The sequence below is a fragment of the Phascolarctos cinereus genome, unplaced genomic scaffold, assembly GCF_003287225.1.
Source record: "Phascolarctos cinereus isolate Bilbo 61053 unplaced genomic scaffold, phaCin_HiC Scaffold_4;HRSCAF=312, whole genome shotgun sequence".
NCBI classification, from domain to species: domain Eukaryota; kingdom Metazoa; phylum Chordata; class Mammalia; order Diprotodontia; family Phascolarctidae; genus Phascolarctos; species Phascolarctos cinereus.
Window position 1 is genome coordinate 308,582,594 of NW_027555847.1, and position 14,416 is coordinate 308,597,009.

The window sequence follows — 14,416 nt, forward strand, 5'->3', positions numbered from 1 at the left end:
CAATATCTAACTAACAAACTATATTACTACTATTGGATTGAAGAATTTCAGTTGACTATACAGAAAGTGACCTTAAGGATTTTAGTATCCTGAGGAGATGACAGTATAGCCTCTCTTCCTTCTTGAAGTTTTCTTCGATTATTCTGATATCATCTATCTGCAAACTCCAATTTATATGTGGCACTTATACATAGTTTGTGCCTAGTACAAGTGAAATAGTATAAGAGAAGCTTAAAGAGATGCAGGATTCTTGACTCAGTAAGAAGGCAGATGAAATTCAGTTTTATGTAGATATTAACAATCCAAAGAGCTTTTATGATGCCCTGAAGGCTATTTCTGGGCCAAAGATGTATGGTGCATCTCAACTACTAAGTGCTGATGGAGCCGCATTGATTAATGATAAATACATGATCCTGGAGACATGGGCAGAACACTTCCATGCTGGTCTAGGTCTTCTTATTTTTCCCAACCTGGAACTACAGTGTCCACTCACATGTCCAGTCTCACCACTAATCAGCTTGAGAGCTTTGACCTGCTGTCTTTCCTACTTGGGCCACTTTAACCTTCTATGGGCAGCCTGCTGGCCCTTCTACTCCTGGGGGCTCACCATATTAATGCTCAGTTTAGTGCACGTATCCAGTCAGCTTAGTCCACTGCAAGTCAAAACTTCTGAGCTCAAGTGAACTTCTAGCCTCAACCTTCTCAGTAGCAAGAATGATAGGCATGTACCACCACAACCAACAGTGGGGTGAATTCTTAACAAAACAAAGGCTAGAGGTAATTACAAAAGATAAAATCAATCTTTTTGATTACAAGAAATTGAAAGGCTTTTGCATGAGCAAAATCAGTGGAATTAGAATACAGAAGGAAGGCTTTGACTTAGGGAAAAAATTTTCTCAAATAACTTTTAAGGGTCTAATAACCCAAGATATATAGACAACCAACATTAATATAAAATATTCCAAAAGTCAATACGGCTTTAAACTATTAAGGATTTAAGCTATTAAAGCCTAAAACTGTACTAATACTAAGAATACTAAGACTTGTGGGTGACCTTGTATATAAGACCACAAACATTTTCCCATCAAATAAGTGATCAAAGGGATAGGAAAAAACAGTTCTCAAGAGAAGAGTTGCAAACTATTTAACAGCTATATGAAAGAAGGCCCCCAAGTCATAAATAAAAGAAATGCATATTTTTAAAAAATTGAAATTTTCCCTCACATTCTGCAAAATGAGAATAGTCAGTATTGAATGGGCTATGAAGACAAGTACATTAATGCACTCTTGGTAGAGCTGTGAATTGGTCCAACAATTTAGAATTATATAAGGAGAGTGACTAAAATCTCTGTACCATTTGATGTAGTAATTCCACTGGTAGGCCCCAGTGAATGAAAAAGCATGTATTAAGCAATTATATGCTAGACAATGTCCTAATAACTGGGATGCAAATATTGTGAGCAAGTAGGACAGTCCAGAAACTTAAAATCTAATACAGGAAGACAGCAATGGCTTAGTTCCTGGATGGACAAAGCAAAATCAAGCTCACCTATAAGAGCCCAGGGACCCTGGGACAGAATCTAAGTTCTGGTGGAAAGGGAATGAGGAGGTTGGCCAAAGTGCAAATGACATTTAGAATTAATGGAAAGAGGATAAGAGAGAGGAAGTTATCAGCTGGGGAAAACATTTCATATCAAATATTTGTTTGAAGATTCCAGTATCCAAGAAATATGAGAACAGAGAAATATGGGATAAAAATATATAATCATTCAATAAGTGGTCAAAGAATAGGAACAAACTCAGAAGAAGAAATATCTGGGAAGGGGTGTGGTGGCCTGCCTCTGGGCAAATTAAGGCCGAAATTCACCTCAGAACCTTTAGCCCCAGACACACAGTCCAGGTTACAGAGCGTGATCAGAGTACAGCAGGTGTGATTTGGAAGTGGCTAGGAAACAGAAGTCAGAAACGAGAAGAAAGGCCCTGATACACATTAAAACATGTATAGCAGCATTTTTGGTAGTTTCAAAGAGATGAAAACAAAGTAAATATGTGTCAATTAGGACATTAATCAATGGTATTACATGACCATAATGGATTATTACTGTGCTATAAGAAATGATGGGGGAAAAAATGATGGATATGGTGCCTAGATGGTGCCATTGTGCACAAAGCGCTAGGCCTAGCGTCAGGAAGAGCCATGTTGAAGCCTGGCCTCTGACACTACCTGTGTGGCCCTGGGCAAGTCACCTAACCTCTATTTGCCTCAATTTCTTCATCTGCAAAATGAAGATAATAACACCTACATCCAAGAGTTGTTGTGACGATCAAATGAGATAATAGTTGTAAAACATGAAGCACAGTGCCTGGTACATACTAAGTGGTCTGTAAATTTTAGCTATTACTATATTATGATTACAGATCAAGTAGAGGTAGGAAAGCTGTATACACAATGACTCACAAAAATTTAAGTGGAGAGAACAAAAATAACAGGAATTGAAATTGAATGCAATGAAATTATAGTGACCAAGGTCTGGTTCCAAAGAAGAGAAATGAGACAATACCTCCCTCCTCTTCTTCGCAGAGAGGGGACTGTGGGTATGCAGCAGTGCTTATAGTGTCAGATTTTATCAACATGTTGGCTGGTTAGCTTTTACTGAACTTATCTTTCTCTTTTTTTACTGCTAGGAGAACCATTCCTTATGGCTCTTTTGGTAGAATGGGGGAGTTTGTAGAGTGAAGGATACAATGAGAAACATATGTGATGTACAAAGGATACTATTTTTTATAAAAACAAGATAGTCCTTCATTTCCAGGAGAAGTTTAGGGCCACTAAATGAAGTTTGCAGTTTCCCAAAGGTAATCAGTCCAGTCCACTTTCCTGCTCCACTTAATTCTGGACTAAACTTCTTATCCCTTTATACCATTTCTCCTAGATACACATATTGATAGACAAGCTCTCTAGGTTTTCCATTCATCTTCATGCTGTCTGGGCAGGGCACATTGTCCATTTACTTATTCTTTTTGTATGAATGGTCAGGCCAACCTTCTTTCAATGTTTACAGATCTCTTCTAGGAGAATTTGCAATGTCATGCAATAATAACAACAAAAAATAACTTTGGTCAGTGATCACTGATCCTAAGCATCAGGCCAGGCAGAGAAATGTATTTTCCCATTGTGGTGGAGTTAGGGTCTAAGTTAAAGAGTGATGTCCTGTGGATGGCAAGATTCTCCAGATGCTTCTCTTTACAAAGTCCACTAAGCTAGTTTCATTGAGCTCTGAAACATTAATAGACTCTTAGCACAGAAATTACTCTGGATGTATATATCACTGATTATGATTATGACTCATGTCAGCATGTAATATTCATTATATGAAGCCACTTTGTTTTCTTGAATCACAGCTCTTTCAACTATAATAGAACTCTCCTACAAAGCATGTATTTTTAGATGACATTTGGTTATTTAAATAGATTTTATTGATACCTTTTGTCTTTAATCACAGTTATTTCATATGCCCCTCCAGATTGAACAGTTAAGCAAAAATCTCCAATTTAGTGCCTGTATCTGATAGTGTAGACAATATTTCACCCTAGTAGACCCCTGCTCCTCTACCATAAACATACGTTTCATTATCTCTTCTCTTTAACTTTCATTGACTTTTCATTTACTTGGAGTTGGACATACTTTTAGTGACTCTTTTACATTTACTTTGTTACAATCATTATGCATGTTGTTTTTAAGAGTCTATTGTCAACACAGTTGATTTCTTTAAAAAATCTTCATGTTTGTATTCTTATTTACATACATTAAAGTTCCATTTTATTTTGTCCTATACACAACATAATATGAATATGTGTTCTTCGGTTAGGAGAATGAATTTGTTTTCATGTCTGTGTTTTATCTGAAAGTTGCATGCTTTCTGAGAATCATATGGTATTGAATGTCCTTTAACTGCAAAAAGAGTATTCCATGCTCAAGTGGAAATGTCTAGACAGATTGGAGAAAGTGAGTTCTGGTGACTTCATGCTTTTAGTTACCTCACTGCTCAAAATAACACCTCTTTTTTTCTATTGCAAATATCATGTAAAGCTACAAAATTAGCAAAAAAGAATATTAATATTTCATTTTGTTTCTTTTTTCCATAGCATAAATATGATAGTATTATCAGCAGTAAAACACATTAGTACAAAGCCATAGTTGCCCAACTGACTGGTACTGTTTTTCATCGGCTGTCAAAAGTATTCCTGTTTTTGAGATGATGCAGAAATATGTCTAGGAAAGGAAGTATAAACAACAGACTGTTTGGGAGTTACAAAATCAACAAAGTATAACCCACTAAAGGTTCTTTTTAGATCTTAAAAGATTCTCCTCACCTTCACCCCCTCCTCCCAATTCACAAAGTGAATTATTAAGGCGGGAAAGGAAGGTTGGGGGTGGGGGGTGTCCACACTAATGAAATTATGGATTTTTGGAAGGAAAGGAAAGTGAGATGATACTAGGGTGCTTAATATTTGTTGAAATGAAACATGTTAACTAAAGGCTATGGTTTAACACAGTTTTTGAAAGTACAACTTTCAATAGCTGATGACCACTATTAAATTTCATTTGTAATGAACAAAATAATGGTGGCCCTTCTCTTCAAGTCCTGCCCATCTACATGTACCCTTGATCCCATCCCCTCCTATTTAATGCATCAGATTTCCCCCTTAGTCATCTCTTCATTCTCTCACATCCATTCTTTTCCTGTTTGCTGGCTCCAAACAAGCCTACATCTCCTTATTCCCTAAAAACCCTCAAGCTATCATCTTGTAAGAGACCATAGAGGCAGTTATGTGACCCTGGGCAAGTCATGTAACCTCTCTTTGCCTCAGTTTCTTCAATTATAAAATGAGGGTAATAATAATACCTGCATCACAGGATTATTGTGAAGATCAAATGAGATTATTATAAAAGGCTTAGCACAGTGCCAGGTATATAGTAGGCTTTTAGTAATGCTTGTTCCCTTCCCACTTGCCCTATTTCTCTATCCTATCTCAGCCCAACTCTTAGAAAAAAATCTATCTATACTCATTGCCTACATTTCCTCTCCTCTCAGTCATTTCTTAACCCTTTGCAATCTGAATTTTGATCTTATCACACAAATGAAACTGCTCTCTCCAAATTTACCTGTGGTTTCTTAATTGCCAAGTCTGATGACCTTTTCTCAGTCTTCATCCTTCTTGACCTCTCTGCACATTCGATACTATTGATCATCCTCTTCTAGATATTCTATCCTCTCTAGGTTGTTATGACTCTGTTCTTTCTTCTTTTCATGTACATCTGATGGGTCCATCTTCAGTGTCTTATTGAATAGGAGTTCATGTCACACCCCTCCCTGTGGCTATACTGCAAGGTACCCTGAGAGAGAAACGAGAGGCCCAGGTGTTAAGCAAGTCAAACCACTACTATCACCTTTAGCAGAGGTATCCAACATGCAGCCCTGCTGCCCTGGCCAGATTAAAATGTAATTGGGAAATATTTAACAAAGAATAAAAATAAATGTTAACACATTCAGTATCAGCTTGGACTTATATTTTTGCCCAGGGTATTTCCTCTAAATTAACAGTTTTGCTTTGCATTCATAAAGTTATTTATTATGTTTTCAGGAAAAGGTGAGGGGCTTGCATAGGATTTTATTGAGCCAGTATTCTCTTTCTGTCTTGGCAGTTCAATTCAGAGGTAGTAAGTAATTCATTCACCATCTATCTGTTTACACAAGAATAATTAATATACTTTTAAAGTGCCTAACAGAATGAAAAGTCAAATCATGCTTCAAAGTAAAACACTTAACAGCTTATCCCAATATGTGTTCCAGTGTTTATTTGTATGTAAAACTAGAGAGGACCCATCCTCATCCTGATTTTTCATATTTCAAAAGTGCCTTATGTTTTCTGGAAGCGCAGATGGCCTTATGAACAAAAGGACCAGCTTTGGAGTAGGAAGGCCTAGCGTTGGAGTCCTGCCTCTGATGCATAAATCAGCTATGAGATCCTGAGCAATTCACTTAGCCTGTCAGTCCCTTAAGCAGTTCTTCGGGACTCTAAAATAATGTATCAAAATCACTGTGAAGCTTAAAGCACAATGTAAACGTAAAGGGTTTGGGGGGGGTTTATTTTGGTTTCGCTACCACTATTTCTGTTATTTTCAAAAAGTAAAATCACAAGTCCTGATCAAATAACTAAATTCTGTGTGCATTTTAATAAATACCATCACTTAATTCACATGCAATTGTAAATTGTAAATTTCTAGTCACCTAAAAATTAAAAGAAAGTGTTAGTAAATAACTATTGTGCTAAATAAAAATCTATTAATGGATTTAGTCATGAAAAGGCAATTAGCAACAATGGAAAAGATAGTGTCTTTGGCATGCAGATACTAGAATTAGAGTTCATGTTTGCAGAGGAATTAAATATCACTACATCCTACAAAATTAATTTCTTATTATTGAATTATGAAAATGTCTACTTCACCATTTTTATAATCTAAAAATTTAAGAAATTGGTTGTAGTTTTCTCAATTGATTTTCATTTCATTTTGGATATAAATTTTCTGTTTCAAAGTATAAGTCATTTAAAGCTAATTGCTTCTGTCTTTGTGTGTGGTAACCTTTGTAAAAATTTCTCCACTCAACTACATTAATTTACCTTTAAGTTGACCTTTTGCACACAGATTATTTATATGAAATGGTGTTCTGGATTCATGTGAAAATGGGGAATGAGTAAATTTAAGATTCAAACAAAAGTAGCCAGAGGGGAAAGGCCAGCTTCTAATGAATTCATCACACCAATGTGGAAAAACTAACTTGTGGGAATAGTTTACCATTACAAGTATTCACTTGCCACTTTTTTTTTCCCCTTTTTATCCTCTACAGACTGTTGGGTATATTTTGGAAGTGTGCCAGAATCGGTAAGTGTTTCTTTTGTTTCCCCACCAATCCTTCAGCTGGAAGTTATTTATCAACTTTTTTATATTATACATACATGAAAGTCAGCTTTAAAAGTGCAGGCTTCCCAGTTTGGTGCTTTTTTGTAAAAGTTTGCAAATATCCATAAAATTCTTTGTTGATTGGTATTTAAAACTATGCTATGCAAACTACTGTATAACGTTTCATTGAAGAAGTCAGTGGGCCTCATCTTTCCTAACTCAGCTATATGATACTATGAAGTTATTAGTGAGAGCAAGATTCAAGCATTTATAGTTTATTATTTTTCTATAATTTATTTCATATTGCATACTATTTTGAATTACATATATTCATGATGTGGTTAGGGAATACTGGTTTTCTGTCACTTCACGATGAAGTGTTATGGGGGACAAGTAGCAAACATTCAATAGTGTATCAACTAACTCTCATGTTTTCATAGAGTGGCTATTTCTCATTGACTGTGGAAAAGGCTCTTTTTTAGCTTCTTAAATAGCGTTTAATAGAGTTTTCTCAAGATATAGAAAATACATTATTTCATTGAAACTGATGATCAGTTGCTATAATTCATGCATTTTTGGGGGAGTATGATTGTACCATTTAGGCTAAGTACTAATACTACTTACTGTTGCTTAACTTGTCTTTTAGTCATCTAAAGAAAATAAAATTTCTATATTTTATAACCGTAAGAAATCAGAAATGTCAGTTGTATTTACATATAACCTCATTTAAATTTTTCTTTCCTGAAAGTCATTGACCATAATTTTTTGAAAGTCTTAACCATATTAATTGAAAGTCTTAACCATAATTTTTTACTTTTATTTTTCCTAGACTTAGGTAGAAAAAAAAAGCTTAACTGCAACCTGAATTCATATATAAGCTTTGAACTATAGCTTTAAAGTAGATTGTAGAATCAACAAGGCATTTTCCTCACTTAAAATGCCACAATTTTGACTATATCTAGCTTTAGTTCCCAACTTGGAAGGTATAGAACACTCAGAGACAATTGAGATGAGGACAAATAATGAACAAGTTGAAAATTTTAAATTAAAAAAAGTAAAACCTATTAGGAAATGTTAAAATTAAAAGAGCCTTCAAAGAGAAACTTAAAGTTGACATATATTTGAAGGATAGGTAGGATGTGAAAGATAATAACCAACTGCTTATTTTTAGAGACTGAAAGTTGACTGGCAATTTACATTTTTCAGTGTCTGCAGTTTTTCTTAGGCAGACTAAAAAAGTCATTGAGTATAACCAAAGGGAGATAAAGTCAGATGAATCATAAGGAATATTCTCAATCATTGATTATAGCTTTGAAAGCCAAAGTTTACTGAGCACAAAACCAAGAAGCTTAGGAGAAAAGAAGGTGAAAAGAAAAACATAGAGAAGGATGAAGATGAATAGCTCCTCCAAACACACTGCCTCAGGATGGGAAAGGGAAAAGCAGCTGGACTAGAATAGCAACCTAGATGCATTCTCTGTAAGGGCAAGGAGCCACAAATACCCCAATTGCCTCTAATAATAGCATTAATACAGATAGTACATATTGATCAGTGATCTCAATAATGATCTTGGTTACTAAGAAAATGCTAAATTGTGGTCAATATGTTCTGTTTACAAAGTCAGAAAGTTCTATTGATTTTTTTTTATAGTTATACCAATTGTTTCCCAGTACACCCATCCCTCCCTGCCCTGTCAGAACTCTTCCTTCTAAAAAGGAAAAACAGTTAAACAAAACCAACCCCTCAGTTCCTGTATCTGACAGCATGTACAGCGTTCAATATCCATACTACCAACAGGAGAAAGGAGGTATTCCTCATGTGCCCTCTGGAACCAACATACGTCATTTCACTTGACTTAAACTACATTTTTGTTACTTTGTCATCCAATTTTACTCATTGCTTATAGCCTTCCCCAGTTCTCCTTTTTGTACTTTGCACCAGATTCATGCAGGTCCTTCCATTTTTCTCTTGATTTCTCATATATATTGCTTATTGCAGCTTACTAGCATTCCATTGCTTTCATATGTTGCCATTTGTTCAGTCATTCTCTTGTTGAACACCTGCTTGATTTTGAGTTATTTGCTACCACAAAAAGTTCTGCCTAGAATATTTTTCTATTTGCGAGACATTTCTTGCTGTCATTGTCCTAAAAAGGTTTTTTCAAATTCCATTAGAATGTAAGATCCTTGTAGGTAGATACTACTACTGCATTTAAGTACTTGGCACACTGGAAGCACTTAAACAGTGCTTATTGGTTAATTGTACTTTTAGAGAAGGGAGCACATATCAATGAGATCATGGAGTCATGAAATATTCTGTTAATTCTAAATTTAATTTAATTTTAAAACACCAATTTGTAACTTTTTTTGCAGTTAGTGATTTTCAACTGTATATTTTTGTTTTCTCACCCCATCTTTTTTCTTCATATCCTTTTTATATGAAGACTTGGTGTAGTATAGTGAACAGTAAATTGTGTATGCTTTATTGAAACCAGGATTTGAATTCCAGCTCAGTTCATTAGCCATGTGACCATCGTAAAATCACTCAACCTTTTTGTGACTCGGAAAGTAATAATCAGTCTTAAAAGATTCTTGTGAGGAAAGCTGTCCATCAGTGTTACAGTGTAATGCTATGTTAATGTGAGATATTACTGTCTTCCCTTGGATGCTGTTGTCACCTTCACTGAATATTTGGCACTATGGAGTTGAGCAGTTTAGAAATGGCAATACCAAAATGCTGTTTCCTCAACCAGATGTCTTCTTCTCTACACCCAGAATGTATACACAAACAAGGAAGCTTTTTTAAATGAGAAAATGCACAGTCCAGATCATCTCCTCATCTCACACATCACAACTGTTTTACATTCATTTTGCCCAGACCTAAAATCAGACAAGTGGTAACATGCTTACCAAGTTCAGCTGAAAGATGTTTAACTCTACCACATGGCAGTTTCTTTTAAGAAAATTAAGAGCAGAAAAATAAAACCCATATGTAAATTATAATGTTCAGAATTGGAGGAGGAGGAGGAAAAGAACTTCCTCAAAAATTAATTTCCAACAGATGGAAAATTGCAGACAATATTAATTTCCTCAGTTGTTTGAGGTTTAATAAAACTTTGTACTGGATGACGACAGTATCTTGCCATAATGACAGAGTGTGACAGTCTTGCTTTTGGGATCTATCACTGAAATCTGTTTGCATATGAATGGTAGGCTTATTTGGGGATCTTTTTGTTTTCCACAGCAAAATATTCCATGTTTCTGGAAAAAAAAACTGGACCCACAGTATTTTTTATGAGAAAGTTTTCAATTAATCAGTAGGATTGGAAACTTTCTGCTTTAACCAGTGGTCCTAGGTGCAGAGGTGGGGAACCTGTGACCTCAAGGCCACATGTGAATTTTTATGTCCTCAGGTGCAGCCTTTTGACTGAGCCCAAATTTTACAGAACAAATCCTTTTATTAAAGGGATTTGTTCTGTGAAGTTTGGATTCAGTCAAAGGGCCATACTTGAGGGCCACGTGTGGACTGGAGGCTGCAGGTTCCCCAAACCTGTTAGGAGGTAGTATCAATTAAGTAATGTCAGACTGAGGCCATTTTTCTTATGGCGCAACCCACTCCTCCTTCTGTACTGCTTTCAAAAAGAAAAAACAAACAAACCAAAAACCTATCACTAGAATTTTGATTCATCAAAAACAAGAAATTTGTCTTGTGTTCTCTGAATGTTTACATTGAGCGGAAGCAAAGATATTTGTTTAGTTCATAGTCTGGAGGAAGTAAAGTTTACTCAGGAAAATTTTGTGAGTGGCCTAAAGGATTTTAATCAATGAGGTGATAAAGATTGACAGTTCCCACAGGCTTGAACTTTTTAAATGTATGTATGTGTGGCATTTAAATGTAATAGAAATGGATAGAAATTATTATTTCTAAAATTGTTTTTGGTGTCCTTTTTGTGTTTTCGTCTTTGAGCATTTCTTCAAACCCATCTTACTGCTTATTATTGTCACCCATATATGCTTGTATTTCCTATGGGAATAATTACTCTCTACCAGGAAGTCATTCACATTTTAAAAATACTTTTGCTAATGTATTGATTTCTCTTTACATTGCATTAGATTTTTCCTGGTACTATTTACAACACACAAATAGTTATACAATTCATTAAGCCTAATTTAATGGCTTCAGCTTTCTTGTTTATCTTGAACTCTGGCTCTCCACTGCAGTTTTTTGTGCCTCTTCTTCCTAGACATCAGGAACTATAATATGACACAGACTATGAATTTTCAGGGCTTTCTGTATTAAAAAAAAAAGGCATGTACAGTAAGAAGTAATTCTAATGAGTTTAAAAGTAAAGATGAGGCAGCTGGGTGGCGCAGTGGATAGAGCACCGGCCCTGGAGTCAGGAGGATCTGAGTTCAAATCCAGCCTCAGACAGTTGATACTTAGCTAACTATGTGACGCTGGGCAAGTCACTTAACCCCATTGTCTAGCCAATGAAAAAATAAGGCAGTTCATACTTGATTATACAGCATTTGTATGTATATAATGGCTACAGCATTGGACTTCCAGTCACACAGGCCTGAGGTCGAATCCTGCCTCTGATGTTTACTATGTGTGTAACCCTTAGCATTTAGTTAACCTTAGTCATTTAATCACTTTCAGTCTCAGTTTTTCTCATCCCTACAACAAATATTATTAGCTCCTACCTCATAGGATTGTGAGAAACAAATGAGATAATACATGCACAGTTATGGGCCCATGTTAAGCACTCAATAAATGCCTACTGAATCAAAGAAAATAAATAGCTATATTTATTTTTTTTCCAACAGGTGAACGAAAGAGTCCTTATGTAGCAGTATGCTGTATAGTAATGGCTTTCAGCATCTTGTTCATCCAGTAGCAGGAAAATGCCAGAATTTAATTGCTGTCAGATTTCTATAGATAAAGGACTTCCCTACAGAAAACAATGGGAAGGATGATTATTGACCCTTTCAGCTGTGTACCTTGACTGAAAGACTCCTGGTTGCTATTCTCAATTATATGTGTTAATGGACCAAGGTTGTTCTCTATAAATAACTAAGACGCAACTATTAATACCAGAGTGGATTGATATCTGCCTGATGATCGACCTTATTTATAGTTCTGCCACTACAATGGCATTCTGTAAATGTCATTCTTTTATGTCAACTGTTGATCTACAGGAGGTATTTCTATCGCATACAGTAGAAAGCAAACTTGGTAAATGATTGCTGAAGTTCCATTCTGTATGATTCGGCGTGGGGGGGAATTGTATCCTTATATGAGAACATTTCTATAATGAACATTTTTTTTATTTGAGAAAAATGGTTGGATGTTATGCAAGGGTTCATAAAAATTGCATTTGTAAATAATAATGCTTTAAACATGTTTTCCCTGGACAACGCAATTTGTACTCAGTTTTATCTGTGGCTTACTATGTTTTACAACTTTATGAAGTCAGTCTGTGCAGTACACAGAGAAATTGCTAAGATTGTGTGTAAGAGTGTTACAAGAAAAGTATTGTTTTCAGATCCCATTACAAAAAACATGAATTCTTATAGATTTTCTCAATTAAAGCAAAGAATTATAAGGAAAGTTTGCTAGGGTATTTCCCCTTGAAATCTGGATCTGCATGCATCTTAAGCTTTTATTCAAATACCTGCTGCTAAAGAAAAAAACATTTTAAAGATTAAGTGAACTAATTAGAACAGTTGTGAAATGGTGGTTCCTATGTTTCATTGATTTGTATCTCAAGTCTTTAATAATGAAACAGTTATTTTCATTGCCAGAAATTCAAACTGTATTAAAAAAAAGACTTTGAAAACAGATCAGTTGATCCAAACAAATGATTTTTTTTTTGACAACTTGATCTGGTGTCTTTTAGATGTCTCAAGATATATAACTGGTAAATGCAGGTATTGAGCTGTATCAACGCCACTAATTTAGTATTCTCTATTCTTAAACATATTTGATACTAATCGCCTTCAGATTGAACAAAAGAATAACATCAGTAACTTTTAAAACAACAAATTACAAAAGTGCAATTTATGTACTCTGCAAGAGTGCAGTTATTTTTATGGATCTTCAAGGAGAAGGCAAAAAAGGAAATTTTCATGATTGAGTATGCTTAAAATTTCTTTGTTTCAACTAAATTCAGTCAGTTTCAAAGTAGAGTTCAAAACTTGTGAAACATTTAATTATTTTAAGTGGGTTCCTTGTGTTGGCAGGTTGTAGGCCAACTTAATAAAATTCTTGCTCAAATATTGGTGTGAACACATGTATAAATGGACTCATTGGGCATCAGTTGGCTTCCACCATTTGCAACCTTTGTTTCCCAGTTATTTGGTCTAGATCTGTAACTTTGTGTCCAATGAAATAATGAATTTCAAATCTGAGAAGGTGCATATAAAGCATTTAAATTACTTTCTTATTTATGACTTAAAGATCTCGATGAGAATTGCATCAGAATACTTCTTTTTACTAAATTAAAAATTGTCCTCTGTAGAAAATCCTAGTTGCTCTTTTCAGCCATTGTACTCAACCAAAAGTGAAAAACTTGTGTGGGTTTTTCTTTTTGCTACATTCAGAAACAGTCTGAAAATTTCTCATTTGTAGAACATTGTTTTCTTTTGTTTTCCATTTTTAAGTTAATTTTCAAGGAGGAAGAAAGTCACAGAAATAAAATCTTTTTTAAAAAATTAAATATTGTCTGATCGACATGATTGTGTTGGCAGTTATTCTCAATTTAGTGGGGAGGGGGCATCATCTTAAACCACGAATGCTAGGAAGCATTGAGGAAAGCTTATTACATAGGGTTTTTTTTTTCTGGTGGTGGGGAGGGGAATTGCTTTTTTCATTTAAAGAAAGAGATAAGTACTATAATGGGCTGTCAGTGTATTGATTTGTATTACATTTTTGGCACATTGGAGCCTGCTTAAAAGTGGTCTAATTTACTTCAGACAGGGAATCAAGTTGAGATCTGTTTCTGTTTACTGATACTTAATTGTAGCACTAGATCTAGGGTTTCTGGGGTATTTAATTCAATAAACCTTAAGCACCATCTAGGAGCTAAGCACCATACTGCACTCAAGGAGAGATCAAAGATTAGGTAAGACATGGCTCTTACCCTTATGAACTTACTAGTAAAGGGATATGATTTACACACACACACACACACACACACATACACAGATGTGTTACAGAATACCTGAGTGTATCAGTCACTAAACATTATTAATCATCTACTATGTGCCAAGCACTGCTGAGGCAAAAAATAGTCCCTACCCTCAAGGAGCTTGTAATCTAACGGGAGTACTGCAGTTGGGCTAGAACCATCAAGTATACACTTATTGGTGTTAACAGAGGTTAATATTAACAAACACCTTGATTTTAACAACAATCCTTTTTTAAATCTGTATCTGTAGCTCCTAGTTCATC

General features: G+C 35.2%; 1 protein-coding gene across 1 annotated transcript in view; it reads left to right on the forward strand.

The window, feature by feature from the left end:
* Positions 1-13,682, forward strand: part of TMEM167A (transmembrane protein 167A) — a 36,274-nt gene extending 22,592 nt beyond the window's left edge. Inside the window, exons 3-4 of the mRNA XM_021007922.2 lie at positions 6,912-6,946; positions 11,791-13,682. Coding sequence (XP_020863581.1) covers positions 6,912-6,946; positions 11,791-11,861 — 106 coding nt within the window. The 3' untranslated portion in view covers positions 11,862-13,682. The remainder of the gene's footprint in view (positions 1-6,911; positions 6,947-11,790) is intronic.
* The last annotated feature ends 734 nt before the right edge of the window (positions 13,683-14,416 follow it).